This window comes from Protomyctophum parallelum (genome assembly GCF_964188405.1).
Source record: "Protomyctophum parallelum genome assembly, chromosome: 3".
Taxonomy (NCBI): Eukaryota; Metazoa; Chordata; class Actinopteri; order Myctophiformes; family Myctophidae; genus Protomyctophum; species Protomyctophum parallelum.
The window spans coordinates 13,852,004-13,878,907 of NC_139698.1; the positions used below are offsets into that span (position 1 = coordinate 13,852,004).

At 42.1% G+C, this 26,904-nt stretch overlaps 1 protein-coding gene across 2 annotated transcripts; it reads left to right on the top strand.

Annotated features, from left to right (window-relative positions):
- Nucleotides 1–272: 272 nt before the first annotated feature.
- LOC310856227 (phosphatidylinositol-3-phosphatase SAC1-B) lies at nucleotides 273–20,383 on the top strand. 2 transcript variants are annotated; one of them, XM_083761510.1, is made up of 20 exons: nucleotides 273–314; nucleotides 1,172–1,269; nucleotides 2,689–2,763; nucleotides 2,937–3,064; nucleotides 4,787–4,936; nucleotides 5,674–5,733; nucleotides 6,360–6,393; nucleotides 7,542–7,643; nucleotides 8,265–8,350; nucleotides 9,340–9,426; nucleotides 9,522–9,590; nucleotides 10,016–10,095; nucleotides 10,218–10,316; nucleotides 11,309–11,447; nucleotides 13,774–13,840; nucleotides 14,020–14,092; nucleotides 15,023–15,116; nucleotides 15,968–16,060; nucleotides 16,858–16,915; nucleotides 18,496–20,383. In XM_083761510.1, exons 1-20 carry the CDS (start codon nucleotides 286–288, stop codon nucleotides 18,630–18,632), a joined length of 1,758 nt encoding a protein of 585 aa, XP_083617636.1. In that variant the 5' UTR covers nucleotides 273–285; the 3' UTR covers nucleotides 18,633–20,383. The 2 variants fall into 2 exon arrangements, with proteins under 2 accessions (XP_083617636.1, XP_083617637.1); XM_083761511.1 differs by lacking the exon at nucleotides 273–314 and adding an exon at nucleotides 838–916.
- Nucleotides 20,384–26,904: the final 6,521 nt, after the last annotated feature.

The following is a 26,904-nucleotide window of genomic DNA, read 5'->3' on the forward strand; positions in this document are numbered from 1 at the left end:
CATTTTCAACTGTTTATTATTTTATATTTTATATATATTTGACAATTACTTTGGCAATGCATGTTTTCTCATTCATTCCAATATAAATTAAAGCTCCTTTGAACCGAGTTGAATTGAATGGTACCCGCGGTGGTATAATGATACCCGCTCAAAAAGAACAGATCTCCAGCTTGTAGATCTGTTCTTTTTGGGCCCGTGACGCCCCCGTCGCGGTGCAGCAACAGCAGCACAGAGAGAGGAGAACACACTGACACGTCACTGACCGACCGGGGAGCAGGAGGAAAGATGGCGACCACCTACGAGAGATTCAACCTGTAAGTCCCAGCAGAGCAAATTACTTTCACGTTTAAGGTTGTTTTGTGTTCGCGACGCTGTACAGGTGGCAGGCTGTTCGAGGCGAATGCGACGGTTCCGTTCATGTAAACGTGTTGTCATTTCAGCCAACTATATAGTTGCCCCGGCGGGTACAGACAGAGATCCACTGTACCACAGCTATAGGCAATGCTAGCAAGTTAGCCACTGTTTACAAAAAAAACTAAAAACAAAGCAATAATGAATGGACAGAGCTGCTTTAACTGAAGGCCACCCTGTAACGCGCTACAATGTGCCTTCATTGTGTGCAGTGTACCGTAGTTATGGTTGATATTTTTGCCACCATGAATAGGATCTTGCTGTTCCAGCAGTAGTTGTAGTAAAACCTTGGTTCAGAAACAGCTTTAAAATGGTCACATCTTTACAGGTGACGTTGTAAAAGAAGTGGGTGAAAGTGTACAGCTCGCTCCACCATTTGTAGTTTGTCAGGAAAGGGAAAGAAGAATAGAGGTAAAAAGAAGAGCAAAGTAAATAAGACTGGAGTGTTGCCTGCTACGAGGCAACCGCACGCACGTACAGTCGTACACCAACACGGATAGAACAGGTAAAATACATAAACAAACCCTCCTGATTAGTAGAGAGTGGCTCTGTATTTGGTCTGCTCCTTTTCCCTCTACAGTCACCTAACCTCTTAAAATACTGTTATGCAAGGTGTTGGGAACTTGTAGATCTGCTATTTTATGCTAATGTTTCTCAGATTCAAGTTCAAGTGGGTCCCCGAGGACCCCGACCCCCTGTTGAAGACCCATGAATGTAAACCCCTTGTGGTGTTTTCGTTTCTTCCGTTCTTTTCGTATAGGCACACCACTCCAGAGAGGTTCTACATTGAGGCCTGTGATGATGGCTCCAATGATGTCCTTGCTATCGACAGGGTGTCAACAGAAATGACCCTCACAGGCAAGCATTGGTTGAGTGTGCTTGTTGATTACAATCGGCTTTATTGTCACATCACTGAGTTTACAGGTGTAGACAAGAGGGGGATTTTTGTATTTTTTGTACAAGCTCTGTATCATTTTCAGTTTTCAAAAAGGGAAGCTCAGGTGTATAAGCTATATAATTATGATGATCTGCATCGTATATCATGCATAATTGATCAGTAATGTAAAACGGCTTGGTTGAAATGACTGCTCAGGGGAATGTACAGGAACAGAATAGACCTCATACACTTGTGATACTTATGATGTCGTCCAACATACACAGACTATAGGCTATATATTCCATATTGAAGTTAAGGTTTTGTGCTCATTGTTGCCTTTAAATCTGTGAACATGTTACTGTTAACACAACATATGTAAATATTACATATCAGCCTACCTGAAAAACTGGATTAAAAATACCCGCTCGCTGCATAAACTATTAAGGAAGACTCCTCAGAGTCTTAGACAGAGACTAAGAAACGTTTATTTATGTTTATATGCTCATAAAGCGCCCTGTGCTCAAAGTGAGGGATTCAAAATTAGCAAATCCTTCAGTCCTGGGACTGAAGTGCTATATGACATCTGCCTACCTAGCATGCGTCGTGGAAAGCTTTTGCAGAAAATCGTAGATAAACAAGCTTGTCGATCGGCTATTTTCAACGAAAGCTTTCCACACTCATGGGGTTTAAAGGACAACTTTAGTTTTTTTCAACCAAGGCTCATGTTTTAAGTTATTAGAGAAAGTAAAAGATAAGTGTTAATTTTTTTTCATTTGCTGCTTTCTTTCGTTTTAGGGATTTTAGCTGTTTTTGACAGGGGGGCGGGGGCATTCGAGCATGGGCCTAAATACGTATTATTTTACAAAATATTATGGCGTTTTTTATTTTTACTATTTACTATAGTCCTAATAGACCCCAGGAAATTACATCTGGCCACATAAGATCACAGGATCTACTGAATGTGAAGGAGGCCTACTGGGAGGAAGCCACACTGTGTCGTAGGCTCAATATGTCAGTTTGACACATTCAGTACATCTCGTGATCTTTTGTGGCCAGATGTAATTTCTTGGGGTCTAGTAGGACTATAGTAAATGATAAAAAAAAGAAATCGCTATAAAATTTTGTAAAACAATACATATTTAGCCCCTTGTTCGAATGCCCCCGCCCCCCTGTCAAAAACAGCTAAATTCCCTAAAACGAAAGAAAGCAGCAAATGAAGAAAAATTAACACTCTTATTTTACTTTCTCCAATAACAACCTAAAACATGAACCTTGGTTAAAAAAAACTAAAGTTGTCCTTTAAGTGCTTAAGTGGATTCCTTAAGAGGCCGTCTCTCTTTGCCAACACACTATGACTGATTTGCTGCTGCTTGCAACCTTGTCTCTGTTCCCATCTCTAGTGAGGAAGGACATTCCCCCCTCTGCTGTGACGAGACCAATATGTGGGATCATGGGGACGATTCGCTTGGTAGCTGGTAAGTTCAGTTGGCATGAAAGAGAGAGAAACGGCTGTAAAACATGGACTATTCCCTGTTGCCAAACCTCACTGCATCTGTATTTGATAGAGCATAAGTACATTTTGCTTAATAGTGGCAATACTTTAGAAGACAAGCTGATAGTCTTGCATTCACACCAACCTTTTTCTCAGGCATGTACCTCATTGTCATCACAAAGAAGAAGAAGGTGGGTGACCTCCTGGGCCATGCTGTGTGGAAAGCCCTGGACTTTGATGTGATCTCGTATAAGAAGACAGTGCTACACCTGACAGACAACCAGGTAGCCGCCCTCAGTCTGCAGGGCTCCTATGGGTTGATTTAGAGCTGAACTTATTCAAATTGATTGTTTTCGATCAATCGAGAATGACGTTTTCATAAAAATACTTAAAGAAATATATATATATCAATAAACCAATGTCCAAGTCTGCTATTTGCTAATCAATGATTTTGTGTAATATATTAAATTGAGTAGCTTGATAAACCGTTGTAGCCCAAGCTGACTTTACTTTTGGACAGACTGCACTGCAGTACAAGGCGTTCTTGTAATAATCGTGGTATGCAGTCATTGAGAATGACAGGCTGAGACACGTCATTTCCTCCTGTGGTCTAACATGCAGTGCAGTCATTTCTGGTAAGGATAACACACGTGTTGTTGCAGATCAGTTGCCCATTTCTCTGAGGCGGATTCTACACAATGTCTTCCAAAACTGTTTTCTAAAAAATAAAATAAAGAAAATGGACTGCCAGAAGCAAAGATTTGTGTTTAGAAATATTCACTTTTAAAGAATAAATCTAAAATAGCAGATATACAAGCTTGCAGCGTGGCATGAAGTGCAGCTTGTACATCTGCTATTTTTTAATCGTATACATTTTTGAAAAGTATAAATTAATACTTTTTAGCTAAAATCTAAAATGACATAGATGCTTTCCCGGTCTTAATAGGTTAATTGCGTGAGAAAGCTTGGTGTCTTGAGTATGTCTGCTTCATAGACTGCATTATATGGTAGTGTTGGTGACAGACAGTGGTTCTAGTGCTTGGCAAATAGAGAGGTAGAAAACAAGGTGCTGTCTGACTTAACAAGAAGTGCTTTCAGTTAGCTAGCATCACGTTTCACGGCTGCTACAGTGAAGTCTTTGTTTTGTCCATGACTGCTGGGCAGCATGCCAATTTGTTTGACTGCATGGTTTACTGATTGGCCAAATATGACACACTGTTATACTGCCAAATGTTTTGTGGCTCAGGCTACTAGGGCTGGCACGTTTTCCATAAACAGAATCAATGTAATGCAGCATAAAGGCAGCAGCATTGGCCCCTACAGGCAAATGCAACAGACTGAATTCTGCAGATTGTTAGCTATTATTACCTACGAAGACAGCCGCCCATAAGGCACAGAGGTTTCCTGTGTAGCCTACTGTACGTGTAGGTACGGTAGGCTACGGCAGGGGTTCTCAACATCTTTGTCTGGGGACTCCCGGAAATGCTTTAGCTGTGTAATATTATTATATGGATTACAAGTATTAAAACTTTATGATGTGTCGAGTATATTATATAGTAGAGGAGGCTGAACAAAGGAGGCTGAACAAACAATCAAAACGGACACGCACATCTAAGCATTTTTATCATGTCTCCATACAGTGATCACTAATCTTCAGCTGTCACTGAATGTTATCTTATCATGATTGAGAAATGTTGAAAGGGTTATTTAGTACCAAAGGTTTTCTCTTGTGGGTAAAGTATGAGAATTAGAAAAAGAAAAAGGCTCATGATATTCAAACACTTTGCTCATCATCTACACAAATCATCACACAAAACGAATGTTTCGACCAGACATGGTCTTCTTGCCTGGATTGTCTCAATGTTAAATGGGTTATGCACCACACACTTTAATTACACGTCATTTTAGGACTCTAAAATAACACCACACTTAATAGGCACATCATTTATTGTTCTCTCTGTTCAGTGCCTTAACTTAACCTCTCACCTCTAAACCTCTCTTATCAGATGCAAGACAACAAGGGGTTTTTGTCGATGCTCAACAACGTCCTTCACACAGACGGCTTCTACTTTGCCACAGACTATGACCTGACCCACAGTCTGCAGCGCCTGGCTAACACCAGCCCAGAGTTCCAGGAGATGAGCCTATTGGAGAGGGTAAGCCTGTGTGTGTGTGTGTGTGTGTGTGTGTGTGTGTGTGTGTGTGTGTGTGTGTGTGTGTGTGTGTGTGTGTGTGTGTGTGTGTGTGTGTGTGTGTGTGTGTGTGTGTGTGTGTGTGTGTGTGTGTGTGTGAGTGAGAGAAGAGCCTATAGGAGAGGCGTAGCCATCTGTGTGTTAGAGAGGAGAAGAGAGGAAATATTAGTGCGACATAATAAGACTACAGTTAGACGTTTATTTATTTATTGTACAAACTTTCAAAGGTCTTTGAGATGGTCTCACCATTTCTCCTGCTCAAAGTAAACAGAAAATCAATTTGCAGATGGGTCATCAATTTTTCTTCCAGTCAGGAGAAAGAACCCTTTCAACTTCGGTTTCATAGAGTTCCATTTTTTATTTGCCCTTTTTTTGTGTTTCATCACTTCAAATTTCACGTTTGTCCTGTATCGCCATAAGTTCTCGCTCCTCTCACCTGAATATATTATTATTTTCTGTTTAACACACAGTTTGAGAGACCGGCAGGGATACCCCTGTTACTGAGCGCACACACTATACAGCAATGATTACTCTCAGAATATAGAGCACATTTAATATCTTCAGGCTCATGATTACTTCTAATTTCAACTATTCAGCAGAAAGGCTGTCCAGAGCAGGTGTAGCAGCTTTACTTTGAGCCGAGTGTGTGACTATAATACTACATGCTGACCTCAGCTCATTTTGACCTCTTCCTCCTCCAGGCAGATCAGCGCTTCGTGTGGAACGGTCATCTCCTGAGAGAATTCCTCGCACAGCCAGAGGTTAACACGACTCATCGTTGTATTTGGTAACATTTCGTTGGGTCGGGCGGAAACCTCATTATGTCAAACTGTCACATAGCAAAAGTTTTGAGCATTGCAGATCTGCGAATCTTGATGCTGCAGTTTGATCAAGTAAGGCGTTAATTAATTTACGAAAAAAGACAGAAAGTTAGAATATGTAGATAAGAGGTTTCTGCCCGACAGCAACGATTTATGATAGGGCTGGGAGATATGACTCCAAATCTATCTTTGTCTCAATTACGATGAATGAACTTCTATTACCGGTAATTTTTGTAGGGAAAATGGCAGATCTACAAGCTCACAACATATTGCGACAGGGCACATTGTGAGCTTGTGTGTCGGCTATTTGTGCATGCCACCATTGTGAAACGACGTACAAAGGGCCTTTCAAACGTGAAGCGATATAACGCGCCTTAATGCAGGGCTTAGTACTTAATCAGACTAATTTATTTAATCAATTATATAAAAGAAACGTTTCTTGTTTCTAAAAAAAATTGCTTTCTCTATATATATTTCTGTTAATTGCCCTAATTTATGTTTTACATACACATGTTCATAGTGATATTGCAACTTAATTTAACTTGAGTCTTCTCATTCTCTTGCAGTTGCACAAGTTTGCCTATCCGGTTATGCACGGCTGTATCCTTTTCTGAATGATGCAATAGCTTCATTACTGTAACATATTATTTATTATTATTATAGTAAATCTTTGTAACCTTTAATTGTTTCAGAGAGAGTCATGATATTTGTTTTGCTTTAGTCCCCTGTGCTAGCAGCACGATGTCATGCTGTTTTCTGTCTGGGCCACTAGAGGGAGACAAAGACCAGCAGTGGGATTGGAAGTGTACCAGGGTGACCTAAGCTTTCATTCCTGTGCAGATTGTTAACTAGAGATTGTACAAAGTAGATAAATGACAGCTTTACTTCTGATACAAAGTGATTAATAGGCCAAAATATTAACACCATGCCTTTATTGTCATCCTTGTGATAAGTTGACACCCTGACCATGACTGTTGCTTGTTTACTGCTTTGGCATTAGGCAGTTTGTATACTGTATTTACGAACTTTAATGGACTTCTGTCCACTTTTTATTGGTTTATTGTTAGGTTAATGGCTGATAGATTAAATGGTCATTATTTATATGATGCATTATATCACTGAGCAGTGTGTGTGTGTGTGTGTGTGAGTGAGTTGGCAACCAGTGTAGTGGCCTTGTGGTTAGTGTCCGCCCTGAAATTGGGAGGTCGCGGTTCGATCCCCGGCCGGGTCATACCAAAGACTCCATGCCTCCCCTGCTTGCACTTGGGATCAAGGGTTGGTTTGACACATACTAGTGTCATGTCCAGGGGGTGTACTTGTACATCAAGCTGCCTCCCGCTACTGAAACAGGAGACCCATGGCATGGCAAGGCTTACTTACTTTACAGTGAGTTAGTGAGGTTATATATCAAAAATATTTATTATAATAACCCCACAATAAGACCTGTTGTGAGCTTGTAGATCTGCCTTCTTTATTTTTTATATTCTTTATAATACGTTCTTTTTTTTATAAATAAAATATGGGTCAGATCATCGGCAACCGGTGGTCTATGTCCAGGACAAGGGTTCCCAAACCTTTCAGGTTGCGGCCCCCCAAAATAATCATATTTGAACTGGGGATCCCTCCCACCCTGACAAGCACTGGGAATTGTAGGCATTACATTTAGTTAGACTGGGCTCCACAGATGCACGGTGCTGCCACCTAGTCCTGTCTCAACCGTTGAATCCGTAACCCACATGCCTGTCCAGTCATCATGATGAGGTCCTGCTGCATCAATGGCAAGGTGTTTGAATGGAACATCGTGTCCAGGAGGAGCTGCTTCAGAGCCGGCGTTCGCTACTACGTCCGAGGTGAGTGACTGGCTGCACCACTGTCCATCCTACAGGGACCATTTTGGGGCTCTCGCACTGCGCCAGTGGCAATTAACCTTGTGCACATTGCCACTTAACTTACCTTGTGCCTGCCTAGACAGCCAAGGCCCAGGTTAGCTTTTGACCATGGCTTCTAACCAGAAAAAGCCTGGGCCTGGTTGTATACTGTAGCACTGGTTCTCACATTGGGACCCGCAGGAGGTTCCAGGGTGTCCCCAGCAAAATGAGGAACAGTTTAAACACCTCTGCCCGTTTCATTTTTGAGTGTACAACTGCAGTACAGTACGAGTACAGTACAGCACCAAAGCACAGTACCACGCAGCACCACTCAGTTCAGACGGGTCTGATTTGTTAAGCTATTGATAGACAATGTACAATTAACTAGATTGCCTCTTTTCTTTTGGACAATTCTCTTATGGGTGGATTTGGGACATAATCCAACAATTTGTGGGTCCTTAAGATGAACATGTTAGAGAACCCCTTCTGTGATACCCCCCCCTGCCGTGCCCCTCCCTGCTGTGTTACTTTGTACTGTACATGGTATGCAATACATATGGTGTCGATGAGCAGTTTGATAATGCCACCCTCGGTCTCTTTCAGGCATTGATTCAGAGGGCCATGCTGCTAACTTTGTGGAAACGGAACAGATTGTGCAGTACAACGGTGGCAAGGCGTCGTTTGTACAGGTGAGTCACCAGTGCTAGCCTGGCTGGTTCAAAGGAACAAACTTGGGTCGTTCTTGTTTTATGTTGTTTTACAAGCTCACAACAAGCTTGTAGATCGCTTGAGTTCGGAAAGACACCGCCATAAGACAGATTGTAAAAGTCTCAGTCTGAAAACACAAGTCACATCTGACCACTTCGAAATAATAGTGTGGACAGTCGGTCATAAAGATTGTTATTGTAAATAATCTCCTCATATGTATAAGGAGTACCTGAATGATGCCATTGCTACTAGCCAATGGCGTGCTGAGCATTTGTGACAGCGCGAGGATAAGATACTGCGAAACGAAGCATGTACTTTACTACAGTTCTATTCTTCATGTTGTAAAGAGCTTAGCCAACCAATAACGCAACGTAAAATAAGTGAATACAATAAGAGAGAAAAAATAAATTTTAATTAATATATTGACCATATCAGATCCCAATATATGAATAGTTGGTTCCAAAAGATGCGTTTTGAGTTGAGCTGTATGACATATGAATGGTAAGGCATTCCTATGTGATGCCCCAGTGACATAATGGTCATTACTGGAGGCTATGTTTTAATCCCATACTGTGTTTTCTGAGTGAGGACCTGTCCTGTACTTAATGGGGGTTAAACGTTGAGGCGATGCAAGGTATCCCTGTGTGGCCCCAAGGTCATTACTGGAGGTTATGTCACATAGCATGACTGCTGGTACTTTTCCACACACACTCCCAACATGTCCTTTTATTGGTTTTCTCCCAAAAGTATGACATAGTTAAAGATTTATGAAAGTGATCAGTGAGTGAATATTTACCTTATTGTGTGTGTGTGTGTGTGTGTGTGTGTGTGTGTGTGTGTGTGTGTGTGTGTGTGTGTGTGTGTGTGTGTGTGTGTGTGTGTGTGTGTGTGTGTGTGTGTGTGTGTGTGTGTGTGTGTGTGTGTGTGTGTGTGTGTGTGTGTGTGTGTGTGTGCGTGTGCGTGTTCACAGACTAGAGGCTCTATCCCCTTATACTGGTCCCAAAGGCCCAACCTCAAGTACAAGCCAAAGCCACAGATTAGCAAAACAATAAATCATGTAAGTAGTTTTGATGTTTGCTTTCAATAATGGTATGTGAATGCAAAGCCTGCTTTGCATCCTCGTTTATTCTTCCTATATTCTTGTCTCTATAGATGGATGGATTCCAGAGGCATTTTGACTCCCAGATTATTCTCTATGGAAAACAAGTGATTTTAAATCTGGTAAGATGGGTGCAGATGGGTATAGTCTTTTCTTTCTCCACAGTATGCAATTCAATTCCAGTACTTCTATGCTACTAGTAGTACTTCTATGTTCTCTTTCCTAAGCCATCACTGAAAAGTATTCATCATAGATCACAAAATGTATAACACTTTAACCCCAGCATCCGTATTCTGGAGGGAACATTAGCCAAAAAATTGCAGATCTACAAGCTCACAACCCGCTGCAATGCCACGCGTTGTGAGCTTGTAGATCAGCATGTTTTTTGGCAGAGGCATTTTGTGTGGACGGTCTCCAAGTACACAGCCAAGGTTTGAGTGGTTAATAATTAATAATAATAATAATTAGCTGTTAAGCTAGATTGCACATCCTGTCCTGTGTGTTTCTATGGGACGGGTTTATTATTCATTTCATGCTATTGTCTCAGATAAACCAAAAAGGCTCCGAGAAGCCCCTGGAGCTGGCCTTTGACAAGACGGTGACAAATCTGGCCAACGGCATGATCAAGTAAGGACCCCCATTCTGTAGTGTAACAACCATTCTGTAGTTTATGGCAGCACCATCCCCAGTGTTTTAGTGACATGTGTTGTGACATGGCTCTCTCTCTCTGCCGCTGTGTCTTTCTTTAGGTACATCGCGTTTGACTTCCACAAGGAGTGCAGTCGCATGCGTTGGCACAGGCTGCAGATCCTGGTGGATATGGTTGCAGAGATGCAGGATGAATTTGGGTACGTGTGGATTATTAGAGCCCCAAATGGCGGCCCGGTATATCGGCCGTTGTTTATTTCACTTTCTTTTTACAACATCGGTATCTGGGCAAATAGTGCAAATATCTTGTGTAATTTTTTTTCCAAACAAGTTTCTCTGTGTCGCTTAACCATATCAGATCTTTTATACCTATTATATATAAAAAAAAATAAGTAGCTCATGGTATAAGGGGAAAAGAAAATGGCTCCAGAAAATTGTGACTGGGGGGACTTTGGGGGGGCTGGCTTAGAGCGGGAGCTAGTGAAGTTTGGTTTACATAGAAGTCAGTCAATTGGGTTTGTGGGGAGGGGGCTAAGCCTCCACCAGAGGGGTCTAAAGTCCCCCCTAGCCCCAAGACCCCCTCTTCCCCCCTGGAGCCGTCTCTGCTTGGGATGTCCACCGACTTCCTTTTTTGGGTGACCAGAGATCCCCTTCCTGAGGGTGGGTAGCTTTGGTGAGGTGACGGGCGTGTTTCCCAGGTTTATCCATGCGTGTGTGTGTGCTGCTACAGGTACTTATTTCCCAGGTTTATCCATGCGTGTGTGTGTGCTGCTACAGGTACTTATTTCCCAGGTTTATCCATGCGTGTGTGTGTGCTGCTACAGGTACTTATTTCCCAGGTTTATCCATGCGTGTGTGCTGCTACAGGTACTTATTTCCCAGGTTTATCCATGCGTGTGTGTGTGCTGCTACAGGTACTTATTTCCCAGGTTTATCCATGCGTGTGTGTGTGCTGCTACAGGTACTTATTTCCCAGGTTTATCCATGCGTGTGTGCTGCTACAGGTACTTATTTCCCAGGTTTATCCATGCGTGTGTGTGTGCTGCTACAGGTACTTATTTCCCAGGTTTATCCATGCGTGTGTGTGTGCTGCTACAGGTACTTATTTCCCAGGTTTATCCATGCGTGCGTGTGTGCTGCTACAGGTACTTATTTCCCAGGTTTATCCATGCGTGCGTGTGTGCTGCTACAGGTACTTCCTGGTGGATGCTGACGGTAGCGTGCAGGTGCAGCAGGAGGGCATGTTCCGCAGTAACTGCATGGACTGTCTGGACAGAACCAACGTCATCCAGAGCCTGCTGGCCCGCCGCTCGCTGCAGTCACAGCTGCAGGTGAACACAACTTTTAACCTTTATCTCCGTTTATCTCTGTGCTTCTCAAACGTTTCAGTTTATCTCCGTGCTTCTCAAACGTTTCAGTTTATCTCCGTGCTCCTCAAACTTTTAAGTTTATCTCTGTGCTTCTCAAACATTTCATCAATCATAAATCGGCATAATGGTGTTACCGCTACCATCAGGACTGGGTCTCTAATACTATAGGATTACCGTGTAAGAATGAGATATAGTGTGTATGTCACGGATGTTTCTATTGGCATTAAAATGATGAATTAAAAATATAAATAGTGCAGGTAGAAGGCACAATGCACTGTTAATTAGGCTGGCCATAAGCCAGTTAACGGGTGTAATCGAAGGCCATGGAGGCGCCCCTAGTTATCACTCAACGCAGAATCAAATTGAAATAGTGGTGGCCAATGAGCTAACTCCAAACATTCACACCGCCGACCAATGGTGTAACCGTGTAACCACCTCATTCAGCGACCCTGTCAATCATTGACTCGGTCAATCAGTCAGAGACCGGTGCGTTCATACGTCTGTGACCTGGGCGTTGTAAACAACAAATGTAAACAACCCATGAAATTATGTTTTGTCATAACTGCATAGCTTGTTACTATCAACATGACCTAGATTTGTGTGCAGAAACTGGTTAACTGTCAGCTGTCTGTCGGGGACAGCCGTGGACAAAGGATTTCTTTGCTATGGTCTGACTGTGGCAATGGACTTTGAACACAAGTAGCTTGGCTAAATGGGGCTCGTAAAAACAGTTACGCCTTTATGGGTCTTTACCACAGGTGAAGGTCTCCCTGAAGTGTGGTTTTCTCAGGACCTTTTACTGTATGTATAAATGTTTGTGTTGTGGAAGGAAGGGTCCTCACTGAGCTTATCCCATTTTGACCTGAGATCAGATTAAAAAAATGTCTTCTACATCCTTTCTATGTCAGTCGTTCTTCGATTTTTCAAAAATAGCAGACCTACAAGCTCATAGTGCGCCGCTCGGTGGCGCCCTATGAGCTTGTAGATCTGCTATTTTTCAATAGCTAAAGCATAACATAATGCTAACACCAAAAGGGGTCCCCACCCAAAATGGGTTTGGACATAAGACGTTTCCGCCCAACATAGACGATATTTGTCACATCTGCCCTGTGCAATTTTTGTTGATAAAGGCAAAAGGCAAGCGGATTACTTTTTAAATTTCAATAGTCTTTAATGTTCAGAGCCACAAACACAATGAAATCGTTAATCGCAATTATTCGTATGACAATTAATCATCAAGTATAAAAATTGTCATGATCATGTCAGCCCTAGATATCAGCAGGGCTTTGATATTAACAATAAACTGTCGCTAATACAGCCAACCTGGTTAGACGTGTACTTGATGTAGTGGAGTGTGTGGAGCAGTGCTGTGCAGTTTATCCAAAGTAATAATAGAAAACTCAATGATTTTCACAATTATGTAACCGTGGAAACTTAGCAATTAATTCAAACATCCTAATGGGTCAGCCTTAATGGGTCAGCTGTTGCACCTTGACCTCATCTCCTCACCATTTCACAACGGTTAATATAAGTAGAAGACTGTACAGGTCGTGTGTGTGTGTGTGTGTGTGTGTGTGTGTGTGTGTGTGTGTGTGTGTGTGTGTGACTTGAGTTGGCCGGATACACCATTGTCCAGAACCGCCAGAAAATGCTCTGGCCGTCTCTGCCAGTGGACCTAATGAGCCTAAGTCCCCACACCTGTACCATTTCCAGGCTCTGCCTGAGCCATATTGCACTCTTCAGACATTCTCCACACGTTCTCCACATTCTCTCCGTTTACCACTGCACAAGACTGACTTACAGACGGTTAAAACGTGCTATGACAACAGATGAGAACAGGTATTACTAGGGTGGTGTATATGCATTTCCAATTCTCATTGCATCGTTCCCAATCCCAAATAGGCCGGTGCCCCGACATCCCGGGCATCCCACCATCAATCAGTCATAGTTATAATAATAGTTTGTTGTAATAAATATTTTGGTAAATAATAGAGATTATACTTGTTTTTTTTTAATGTTTAGACAAAAGACAGCTGAACATTCAAGGCAAACAAGCTGATACTTTTGTGTGGGTGGAGTAATTCTTGGCATGGTCAGCTTTCACTGAGCTGAAGTTAAGAGTATGGCTGAGCATCGAACCCATAATTGATGCCAGTATCAGCATCAGTGCACCCCTATCTGTATGCTCTGGCCAGGAATGCCTTGAGATTGTTCCAAATGTCTGGATTAAAAACCCAGTAAGCTTACTGGGTTATAATAATAACCCAAACTGTATTTAAACCTACAGAGAATGGGAGTCCTCCATGGCCAGCGGGTTGAAGACCAGGCAGACTTTGAAAAGATCTACAAGAATGGTGGGTTTGTTCTTCTTGATGATTTTCAAATAATAATTTACATAATAATATTATAAACTGGCCACGTTCTTTCTAATTACAGATATTGACTGTATTTCTACACCTGTCCTCATAACTGATATTTCAGTTTTCATGTGTACCTTTTCTTCTTTACTTGACCACCCTCACACATCATGCAGCGTGGGCAGACAATGCCAATGCATGTGCCAAGCAGTATGCCGGTACAGGAGCCTTGAAGACAGACTTCACAAGGTGAGCACTGAGCAGCCAATGACGTCAAACCAGCCCCCAGTAGGACGTAAGGGCACAATGGGCACCATGTGAATATGGCCAAAAGATCTCTCTACTTAAGTCCATCATGGCAATCTAATTGTTGAATAAAAGCAAAATATGAAGCATCTCTGTCGGGTGGAAACCAAAAACTGTCCAAAAATGTACTTTTCAGGATTCAAGTTCAAAAATAGCAAAAGCAGATCTACAAGCTCGGAACGCATTGCTTCGCGCCACGTTTCAAGCTTGTAGATCTGCTACTTTTGATGCTTTTGTGTGACGCTGTAGTATGATCAAGTAGGGCGTTAATTTGCAGAGTTTTCTGCCCGACAGCAATGGTATAAGAAATGTACCTTATGCAATGGCATATTTATGAGAATGTGAACAGATATTTATATAAAATCACGGCGATCATGATTACCTTCATCACTGTTTCTCAACATCTCGTCTGGGAACCACCTGGTGTCCAAGTGGACCCTTACGAGTTTGTAACTCTGAGCGTGTACAAATTGAACCAAAACCATTTGAGAAATGGAACCCATTTTTGGTTCCATTTGTACACCCTCAGAGTTAAATGTAGATTGGGATCCCAGAAATTAATTCAGTTTTTTTTAATCAAATGTGGGTCACTCTGTGCCCTAAGATGCATAATAGAGGGTGACATCATCACCAAAACAGGACGTTATGCAGGAACGCCTGGCAAAAAACGACTTTCTGGCCTTGACAGCCCATACATCCAAACCGAAAAGTCCTATCTGATTGCATTAAACGGCATTAAACAATGTTAAACTCACTTTGCATGTTGCTTTGCCACTCGATGGGCCATTCACTTTAAGCATGCACTATGCTGGGGGTCCTTGAAAGGGTTGATCATCATCACTGATGTAAATGTCTGTCGTCTGTCTGTCTCAGAACAGGGAGTAGGACACACTGGGGTCTGCTGATGGACGGATGGAACTCCATGATCAGATACTACAAGAACAACTTCTCTGATGGATTCAGACAGGTGCGTGTGTGTGTGCGCACGCACGCTGTATGTCTGACCCTCTCTCGGCTCTCTCTCTGTTATTTATTTCCATTGAGTCCCACAGCTGTGTTTGTCAAAGTGCCTCCACATTCCCCTGCTGTGCAGAGCTGTCACAATTCCTCATACAAATCCTTGATTACAGTTTAGCACTAGCAGGAAGCATCAATTTCTGTTCTTCATGGCAGTACGGGTAGATGATGATGATGACGAGCCTTTAAATTAAAAACATAAAAAGTTTGGGAACATTATTGATGCTTGCTCAACTTACTTGGACATTTTTCAGGAACATTTGAACACAAATCTCTTATGTGGACCCGACATTGAGAAACACTGACCCTGTGTGTAATGTTGGTCAGCTGGTTCAAACCATTCAGGCCTGTTTGGGCTATACCACCGGGTGTAGGCAACCTTAGGCACGGGTACCAACATTGGCACAGGGGAGGGTACTCGACTCACTGGCACACTGGCGTAAGTGTGTTTTTAAATGTAAGTTTCCACACATCTGTATGCACATTCATTCTACATTCATTCATACTATGAACTAGGGATGGGACGATATGACAATTTAGATTATTGTGACAAAGATTTGCGATTAACTGTTAAAACGCACCGTGAGTCTAATGATCATTACAATGTCCCGATATGACAGACAATATATTTCTTTTTGTAAAATAAGGGGGAAAAAAGTTCAACAATCCAAATCTGGGGTGGGTGGGTGGATGTTGATATGACACGCTGACTATCAAGACAATAAAAACATGGCGCTTCAAGTGAAAAAAAGGTTGCAGACCCATGGACTACACTAACCCTGTGCCTCTTCCTCCACGCAGGACTCCATCGATCTGTTCCTCGGCAACTACTCTGTCGACGAGGCAGATATGACCACGCCCCTCCGTGACCCCAAAGACTGGAAGTTCCTTACAGTAAGCATGTGATAAGAAATGATAATAATAATAAGACCGCTGTAAATGCTACGGATACAACACATGTTTTGGATTAGAAACACAAGGAATAAATGTCTGCTTTAAAGAATACCACAACACTGTGATCACACTGTGATACTATAAACTGTGAATACTCTAGCACTTTATATTATATACATTCCCTGATTGCAATTTTGCACTGATCTCTTGTGATACTCTTGTGACTTGTACTTTGCTGCTACTGTGTATTGTCTTTTGTGTATTGTCTGTCTGTTTTTAAAAAGCGTTGATGTACTAATGCACTTTTGCCCAAGACAAATTTCCCCTCGTGGGACAATAAAGTATATCTCATCTCATCTCATCACATCACTTAACACCCAAAAGAACACAGAGATAAGCACGGGCAAACCACAAACTGGTGCAAGCCTTCCTCAGCGAGTAGGACAATATTTTTGATATTGAAGATTATACACACAATCTGGACAACGGATGTCATCTTTGCAGCTGTGCTGATCAAGATTGGTACTGTTTTACCTGCCTTTAGGACGAGACATGGATCTCATAGACCTTTCTAAATGTCTAAATGATTCATGTAACCCTTTTAGAAAACCGCCTGGAGCTCCAATATTCTTCAACAACGCTAAGAATGTCCACAGAACCTGTATTTTACTCAAATTTTTTTCTTTTCTGATATTGAACTCTTCTGAGCCATGCATGCACCCGGCAGTGTGGAGTTGTGCTTGCATTTCTACTTTGACATGTGTATAAAAATGTCTCCTTTCTTCCCCTCTTCCTAGTTGCCCATCATCATGGTGGTAGCCTTCTCCATGTGTATCATCTGTCTGCTTATGGCTGGTAAGACTAAGACCCCCTGAGTCTTCTACACCCCACCTTGTTTTCCATGTAATACATTGAAATAAAAGCAGGTTTCACATAGCCACAATCTCCGAATATCTTCTACTGTATATAGAGTCTGGAACTACACCTCCCGAAATGCGAGTAATCTGTTTGTCATTTCTGTTCACAAAAATATATTTTACAATATATTAATAGGTTATTTTTATTTCCATTTCTCCTAAGCAGCATGCTATACATGCTTAGATGATTTCTAATTGTATTAGGATAAATTTGCGCGACTGTAAAGACAAAACGGAAGTGTGGAGGAGGCTCCACTTCCGTTGCTCCAGTCCAGACTATATGACGGAAGCATTTGTAAATTGCGAGAGGCAACAGTCTGGCACCGCGAGACTATAAAAGCGCTAAAGACTACATGTAATCATTCAACACTGATTTGATTTCAGTCATTTGGATGCCCTAGAGACCAGCATGTACTTCTCTTGGCTAACTTTGGGATTTCTACTTAGTCGTGCGGTGGCATCATACACTGAAAATAGCTGATCTACAAGCTAGCAAGATAATGCAGGTTACCAAGCATCTTCCATAAACCATGGTCACAGGTATTTTGTTAAAAGACTCAATTTGTGATTTCTTCCAACTGTTTGCCTGTATGTAGATTGTAGAACAGCAGTAACATAGATTTATATAACGATTATATAAGGATTTCACGAATTGCAGATTGGGACTTAGCTTAACAAAGGCTTTTTTATTGTTTTATCCCTGATATTATAAAAGTGGGTAAAGACCTCACATACAGTGTGCTGTAGAGACCGGGGTCCCACCAGATAATGGGCTGTTAATTTTGTCAACTAAAACTACAGTATGACAATAAAATCCATCGAATGCCTTTTTTTTAACTGATGAAAACAAAATAAAAACTAAGCTATGATGACTAAAACTTTGACTAAATATGTTGACAATTTCATCAACAAATAAAAACTCGTCTAATATTCTAGGGAGGGACTAGTGCAGTGGTGTTCCTTGAGGGGGTCCCAGGTGGTCCCCAGATAAACTTAAATTATGGAGAGTTGGTAACAAATTGGACCCTTATATAGATCTTTAACTCTTGAGAGTGTAAAATGAAACCAAATGGACCCGTAAGAGTTAAATTATTGTTAAACTTGTGCATTACTTAATTTACAATTTACACAATTAGAGAATTTAGAAGAATTGTTATATTGATCAACGTTTGCCTGTTATCTCTCCTAATGGTACCAACCAACCATCAATACAGCATGGAAATATGGAATTGTGGACAAAATCTTATCCAACGACAATAAAATATTCGTTAGTTTTTGGCTTGAGAGGCTGAATGTCATCAAATGGTTGTCCGTGGCTCAAATGCTGAATACATAATGGTCCTTGAGATGAAAAGGGTTGAAGTGGACAAGAGATCCAGTAGAATGAAGAAAGGTCATTTTATGCTCAGCTGTGTGAGCGAGTCACGCTCCGAAAATAGAAGATGTACAAGCTCACAGCACGTCAAAATGAACACTGGTGGGGGAGTCACTGACTCGATGTTTTCCCACACATTGCAGGTGACACGTGGACCGAGACCTTGGCCTACGTGCTCTTCTGGGGCACGGCCAGCGTAGTGACGGCCGGCGTCATCCTCTTCAACGGCCGGGACTTTGTGGACGCGCCAAAGCTGGTGCAAAAAGAGAAGATGGATTGAATGTGTGTGTGTGGAAAGCAGCTGGGCCCCGCCGACCTCTCCTTCTCCTCATCCTCCTCCTCCACGTCATCATCGCTTTACCCCCAGCACCAGCGGGCCTGGAGCCTGTACTGACTTCACCCGAGATGCAGGGGGGTTCAGGTCAGAGGAAAGGAGGAAAGGAGAGGGACAATGCATTCTCACAACACCCGTGCCGTAGAGTCGGGACGGATGTTTTACCATACGGCAGCGTTTTACACGAGGGGACGACCCCACAACGTCTCATGTTGACAGGGCATGTGATTTTTAAGATTCTGTCACTATATCGGTACGCAACATATCCGGGCGGCGCCTCGTGTTGTCTCCGTATGGTCCGATGTCGTCCCAAGCTGTCTGTCACCGTCTACTGCTGGAGAGTGAGAATTGTTTTTGGAGAGGAGCGTGTCGCATGCGGGGCGAGAAGGAGGTCATGTGTAAGACATTGCTGAGCAGACTGATTATGCATTGGCTTGCTGCTGTCCACACACCATTCATATGAAATACTCTGGATGGATGGGGGGGGGGGATGACCCCCCCCCCCGTCCATATAGGTTTTACTGTATAGGCTGTACCTTCCCATTTCAATGGAATTCATCCAAACTCACAAGGACTCCCATGCAAAAAAAACAACAACAAAACTGAAAAAAATATTTGTAAGGGATCTATGTATTGTTATTTTTCTTGTCTCTTTAATTTTCATTTACTGTTGCCAATAATTATGCCATATCCTTGCTTGTTGCCAATATGCATAAATATATATATATATATATATATATAGAGTTATGTATTGTGCCCTTAGTGGCTGATGTCAAACCAATCTGCTGTGTCTTAGAAGGGCAGCTGTTCCGTGGGACAGGATGATCTGCCCTGTTCCGTTCCCTTGAAGGTTAGCTGTCTCAGTACGGGGGGTCGGGGGAAGTTATATGAAACGTTTTTAACCGTTTTGTAGGTGGTGTACCAACGCCACCACTGTGTGTCATTTTGTCCATGGCTTATTTCAAGTGCATAGATGACAATTTACAAATGAGCATGAGATATCTAGAAACTGAACCGAGTTGCTCTTGGGGGTTGAATTTAAACAATTGTTTTTGGTAAAGGATTTTCTCCTTGAGCCTACATTTATGCTTCTGTGAAAAAAGTGTCCTGCGCCAACTGAAAAGTCAATCATTTTTCTGTTAAACGTTTTTTTGTCTAGTGACACTGTCACGTGCGTCTGTGACACTTTTTTCACATAGGCAAAACTTGGGCTTTACACTACCTAGACTCTACATGAATGTATTTCTGTGATCTAGCCTTCCACCCTGCAAGGGAGAACGTAACAAAGAACAACTGAAAAACGTACTTCATTGGGTAGAACAGCTTTGCACGCTGTCTGGAAAATCAAAACACAGTCTGACTCTAAGGCATTTCATCAGCACTCCAGTCTCATGAATGGAGCAACACTTGACCAGTACAACCAGTGGTTCTCAACTCCGGTCCCGATGGACCCAGCTGACTGCACGTTTTCCCTTATTGTATACTATTATAAATAATTCACATGATGTCCGTGATCTACATCAGTGATTTCCAACCTGGGGTCTGTCTGGGCCCCACTTGGGTTTGGTCGGGGTGCGCCAAAGATCATTGGGGGGGGCTCGTCTGTGAGGAGCTGGTCCAATTGCTGATTTGGTCTGCTTTCAACTTGGAATCTCTGTTTTGGGCATGTCATTTTCAACCAAATAAATCAAAATGTGCAGGTCTCAGCTTGTGTGTTGTAAGAAGGGGGGTCTCCAAGGAAGGAAAGGTTGGGAATCGCTGGTCTAAATCAATACTCGGGAAGGGGGGGGGGGGGGGTGCCTTTGGGAACCGTAGTGGAGAACCACTGCTGAAGAAGGCTCTAAGTCAGCCCTGACACTGACTAATGTCTTCTTGGAACAAACGGGACCAATGTCCGATAGTTCAAGACCACGACTTTTGATAGTTCTAATCCCTATGAGGAAGGACCTCATGGTGTCATTGCTGCAGGGTGCGGAGAAATGGATCCAATGGTGGCATGTCTACTGTATGCTCGGTTTCGCTGTCCGTCTGCCTGCCTCTCAAGGCTCTATTGTGCCTCTCTCTCTCTCCCGGACTGACTGGCACCCATCCTCAGTCATGGCATGGTGTGCACCAAAAACAGGAAATCTACATACAAGAGAGAAAGTGAAGAATGTAGCCAGGTTTATACTTCATTTTCTTTCTCTGTCATTTTCAGCAATGAGTGATTTCCATCTAAACCATTTTCCTGGTTCCAATAAAATTTACCTCTGTCCAACAGTCATTGGGGTGGCCATAAAGTTAGTTCATGAGGGAGAGACTTGGGGCTGGGCGATATGACTTCTAATCAATATTACGATTATTTCAAACGCTAAGATTATTTTTAATTGATCTACAAGCTCACAGTGTGGCTGTTAATTCAATTCAACCATTGTTCCACAGTATAGGATAATACAGGGTTCCTGTACCTGGTTCATCAGACTAATCAATCTAGTCGATTACATTATTTGTCGTTGTATAATAAGAAATAAAAGTATATCAAAAACCAAAACCTGCTCCTTGATTATTCGATTTGCCAGTTATTTGTTCTAAATGTTTTGATATATTTTCAGTTAATTGCCCAGCCCTACTGTCTGATCCGTCACACCGCTCCTCTGATGTCAAGAGTGGCAGCAGAACGTGAGAATGAGGAATCACATGTGTTCTCTCCTGTAAAATGAAAAATCACACCCGTGTGAACTCAGTGGTGCAACTCCACTCTCTCTCTCCCTCCCTGCCCACCCCCCCACTGTCTCTCTCTCTGTTTCTGGCACAACCGCACCCCTAGTGGTACTCATAGTCATACTGGTGCTCATTAACGTCACATAGGTAGGTGAACACGGACATTGCTGTTCCTTGGAGTGTTGCACCACTCAAAAAAGACATAGAGAATTGAGGAATCAAATGTAATGATGAACATAGTTGAGGACATTACAGTCCTGCGGTCCAGCAGTGTCTTTTCTTTCCACTGGTCATAAATGATCAAATTCAAATGTCCAGTAATAAGCACAGCAGATGATTAGTAGTACTGTAATGTGGTAGTTATTTGTGTGTGTGGTTGTCTTTTGTTTTGGGGGTATGAAGAATTTGGACCCAGGACACTAGTATTCTATTCATCTATTAAAATTCAAGGCTAGTTATTGCCTGGTACAGTTTGATATTGGGGCCCTCATTTGATTGTTTAATAATTTGTTGATTTGTTATCGTATTGTTGGTGAACAATGGCACCAGTGGTTGGCTGGGGTGCGTAGCATTGTCTGATGTCCCAATAATTCAACATATCCTACCCTTAACCTATACGGCACGTGGAAGCCAAGGGGGAGTCTTCTTCCGGACGCGTACAGGCACGTAATACATCTAGTACATTATGTGAAAGATGTCATTACTTCCACATTGTTTAGCCTTTTGTTTTCTTAGTTACTCATGACATAATTCCATGATGGTTAGTTAGCTTGTTTGCTCGCTTGGGGGATAAGAAAGAGGGAAAAAACAGCTTAACATGCCAATCCAGATTAGCATTAACAACCAGACAAACATAACCAGAGGGACATGCTGGCTGTGCTGAGCAGCTGGGGGTTGACCAATTAAGACTCGTTTTGTGTCAATTAATACAGTTGGACCAAAGGTCTTAGGTGATCCCCTGTGTAGGCCTAAATGAGTGGATGAATGGTATTTCTAAAATTAGAATTTGAAGACTCAACCCCTGTCATGAACTTGCTTTTGTACAATATCAAGAAACAAATGAAATACAGAAATAATATCGTAACATCCCACGGTGTGTTGGACAGAGGAAGGACTTCCCAGCATGCCACTGGGTGTAGACACATTTTTGTTTTTTTAATTTTATTGTCATTTAATTAAAGCAAGTTCACCTTGGGAATGTGTTGGGAGAGAAATCTGTGAGTTTCATTGTTCTGTGTCGAGATCAAAAGGAATAGTCAACACAACAGCTTGCTGCTCCACACGTAGGCCGACTCGATCTGCAGACCTTCTTAATAGTAACTTGCTTTGTCCTGCACCTGACCTGAATGAAAGTATAGCCTACACATACTGTAAGTCAAGTGTAACATTTTGCGAACATTGTATACTGTCATGGGGCAGCCCATGCCCTCTATAGACAAATTATATCAAGGACCCACACAGGCCACACAGCTAAGTCAAATTGATCAATTGACAAACCAGCTGAATTGGAAGTGACGGTTCATATATTGTAGGCTACAAATGGCATTTTAAAGTAATTTAACACAATGATTGAAAGAGTTTTAAATATGTTTGTGTATTATTGACACTGAGGTTGAATCATTAAGGTCACCTGTCTGCTGGCTGGCACCCCTCTAGAGCAGTGGTTCCCAAAGTGGGGTCCGGGGACCCCCAGGGGTACTTCAGGGAGTTCCAGGGGGTCCCCAGCTAAATGGAAGTTAGGAACCAAATGGACCCTTATGGGTCTGTAACTCTGAGAGTTAAATTCTGGCCAAGAGGCAGTTCCCACTCAGTAAGTTTACCACTTAGGGGATGGTTTGCCCCACCTAGCTGTTTAAGAGCAGGAATGCTGCAGGTGAAGTAAAGTTCAGTTTGACTTGAGGCTAGCCAACATCAGGGGAGAGCTGTGAGCCACGGCCTCGTTGAAGGAGGCATAGCCTGTAGCAGTGTTCTTAAGATCCTGTTTGTTTTTCTTAAAGTTTAGCCATCAAGTGTTTTGTTGTGTTTGTTTCCCGTTTTTTGTGTGGTGCAACCACTCCAAGGAACAGCAATGTCCGTGTTCACCTATGTGACGTTAACCTATACCTATGTGACTATAAGCACCAGTATGACTATGAGTACCAGTAGGGGTGCTGTTGTGCCAGAAACAGAGAGAGAGGCACTGTTGCCTGCTAATGAGAGAGAGAGGGGGGAGGGGAGTTGCACCACTCAGTTCACACAGGTGTGATTTTTTTATTTGTTTATTTGCCGGCTTGCACTGTCTTGAACTTTTGGAGCTAAATAAAATTCCTAGAGCTAGGCTATACATGAGTGAGCTGCTCTTCTGGACACAATTTGTGAATACAAGTGTTCCTAAAGAAAGCCCTTAGTTACGACTTCTTCCTCTGATCAGGAGCTAGCCCACCAGCACCGGTAATGTTTTGATTGATGTCAGCAGACCAAGCACAATAAGATTGAAAAACTCTGGTTTCCCAGAGGAGAACATGATGTTTTAACTCTGAGCCAACATCAGTATAGTTTCCCAGAGGAGAACATGATGTTTTAACTCTGAGCCAACATCAGTATAGTTTCCCAGAGGAGAACATGATGTTTTGGTGTCTGAATGCACATGCCTGCAGGTCCTACTAAGGTGCCTCTAATAAAACTTCATGTATTGGTTCTTCACACTTTGGCAAACTGAAGCTGGAAATTCCACACATTTCAAACGGAAGTTTCACAAATGTGTCACATCACACAGAAAAACCAAAAGTCCACTTCAGTCGAGAATGATGCAAGGATACAAAACACATTGAAGAGTGCCCACTGTGATATCGGCATACTTAATTCCCCCATTATATTGAAATGCCCGTGGGCTTCAGGTCATCATATAGCTGGGGTCCCTGGACCTCACGTTGAGAACTAGAGCCATAGAGAGGACAGCGAAGGTGGTCCACTGGTAGTAGAATATGCCTTGTGTGCGGATAAGGTGCCCGCATGTGACAGCAATTATTCTCTGCCGAAGCCAGCCAGTTGGTGAGGAGAAGCCACGGTCAGTGTCTTCCAGTAGGCTACGACCAGGAGTGTTCTGAAGTGGTTCACAAAATGGGGGTTCCAGATAGTCTATCTATAAATTAAATGCACCATGTCTCTGTACTTCTGTCTACAGGTCTGTCTGTCTGTACCTAACGTGTGTACTGCTGTAATCCATGTAACTCGCCCCACACGTTCCACACCCCCACAGGGAGTGCACTCAGTGCAGTGCCCAGTGTCGAGTCGGTTGGTCGGTCCCACGGTTGCCCAGAACCGCCACAAAAGGCCTCTACCCCAGGTTCTGGACAAGGCCATATTATGGAGCTGGCCTGTTCTGACATCACAACACTCCATATTTGGGCATGCCTGACACAGAACTCCATATATAGGATTAAAGGGACACAGAGAGACAGATCCAGAAATCTCCATACTGTACAGTATATGGGCATAAAAGCGACAGACAGATGGGTGGAACGGGTACATTGACACGGGTATACAACGGTATTGCATAGCCGGGTGGGGCATGGATCTCCAACTTCCATCCTTACCGATTTGGTGCTCTACAGCCGGGCACCGATCTAGTGATAGATAATTAGGAACCAAATGGACCCTTGCAGCCAATAAACCAATGATATTAAAATGCTGATATTTATAGATATTTATTTATATAGAGCGTCACATACAACTGGCCCTTGGAAGCAGGGCCTAAGGGAAGTAATAAATGTTTAATAAAGTTCACAAAAGATACTGTAGTTTTAAACAGTTTTTTTTATTACTTACAAGGGTAAAAATGTACATGGGTAATTGGAATGTACTGATGATCCCTATATTCGGCCAGATTTTCTATCTACACATTCACATTTCTTCTTTCTTTTTCTCCATTCTGTGGTCGTCAATATAACTCCTATCTTTGAAAATAACAAAAACAGTGGTAATATCAATGTGGTCTACTAAAGTAAATGAACAGGGCAGGTTTTGTTCTTTCGTCGTTGGCTCTTAGAAATATTTTTTCCATCAATTATTAAAACTACGGTAAATAATTCATTACACAGTATAAAGACAATATAAAAACACCTTGGCGAAATAAGAGAAGTTAATAAAATACTTGGATTTGGCAACATTGTATTTTACAAACACCTATATATTCACAGACTAAAGACAATTCAAAAACAGAATATGGTACAATGGTCACGCATGAAATGATGTCATATTAATTTTGGCTTGACAAAATGTTCTTGAATTCAGCCGTGGCTGACTAAAAACAAACCATGCCGTTTTACCAGGCAAAGGTCTCACAGTATCCAAACACGTTTGGCACAAGTAGAAGTGCTAGTGCCTTAATGTGCTTTCTGGTGTTCAGTACAACTCTTGGATATATTTGGCAACATCTTGAGTTTTGTTCACATACTTGGTAGAAAAGATAATAGCCCTTCATTGACAAAAAAAACTAAAACACAAAACAGATGTTGGGATATTTTCTTCCCTATGTACTTTTTTGTATGACAAATAGTCGGATAGATGAAGCCAATCTGCAAGATCACGAAATGTACATTTTCCCAAAAGGAAATGCACGACTAGCGATCCCCCAACCCTGACTATACAGGAAGAAAAGTTATACTAAAACCAGTGGTGGAAGAAGTCATCACATTTCTTAAGTAAAAGTAACAATGCCACAATATAAACATACTCTGTTACAATTAAAAGGCCCATATTCAAAGAGTAAAAGTACAAAAGTAAAGTACTCAACCTTTTCTAAATGTATCAAACTTTATCGAAAATAGCCAATTTACATGCTCACAAAGTGTCGCTCTGTCATGCGTTAATTGTGTGCTTGTAGATTTCCGAAAAGCCAAAGTATAAAATAGGGCTTCAATAAGAAATTGAAAAATGGACATACGATCAGGAAAGTTAAACTACCACAAAATTGTACTTTAGGTAGGGTACAGACGTACAGTACTTGAGTAAATGTACTTAAAGGACAACTTTAGTTTTTTTCAACCAAGGTTCATGTTTTAGGTTGTTATTAGAGAAAGTAAAAGATGAGTGTGTTTTATCACAGGGGGGCGGGGGCATTCGAACATGGGGCTAAATATATATTTTATTTATTTTTTACAAAATTGTATGGCGATTTCTTTATTATTATTATTATTTACTATTGTCCTACTAGACCCCAGGAAATCTGGCCACAGTAGTTGGTTTCCGTGACTACGGGCTGTGTGTCGTAGGCTCAATATGTCAGTTTGTCACTCCGATAAACAGAACCGGTTCCGTTTGTCTGTGTTTTTAAATAAATTGAACACTGAGCCTGCGTGCGGACCGTTTGTCCATCACCAGGCAGCGAGGGACTGGATGTGCACAACCTACTCGTTTTTAAATGTACTTAGTTACCTTCCACCACTGACTAGAACAACACAAGTGTACAGAGACCAGCCTGACATACTCATACAGTACTCACTACTCAATGAGAACATACAGTAATCACATTTACTGT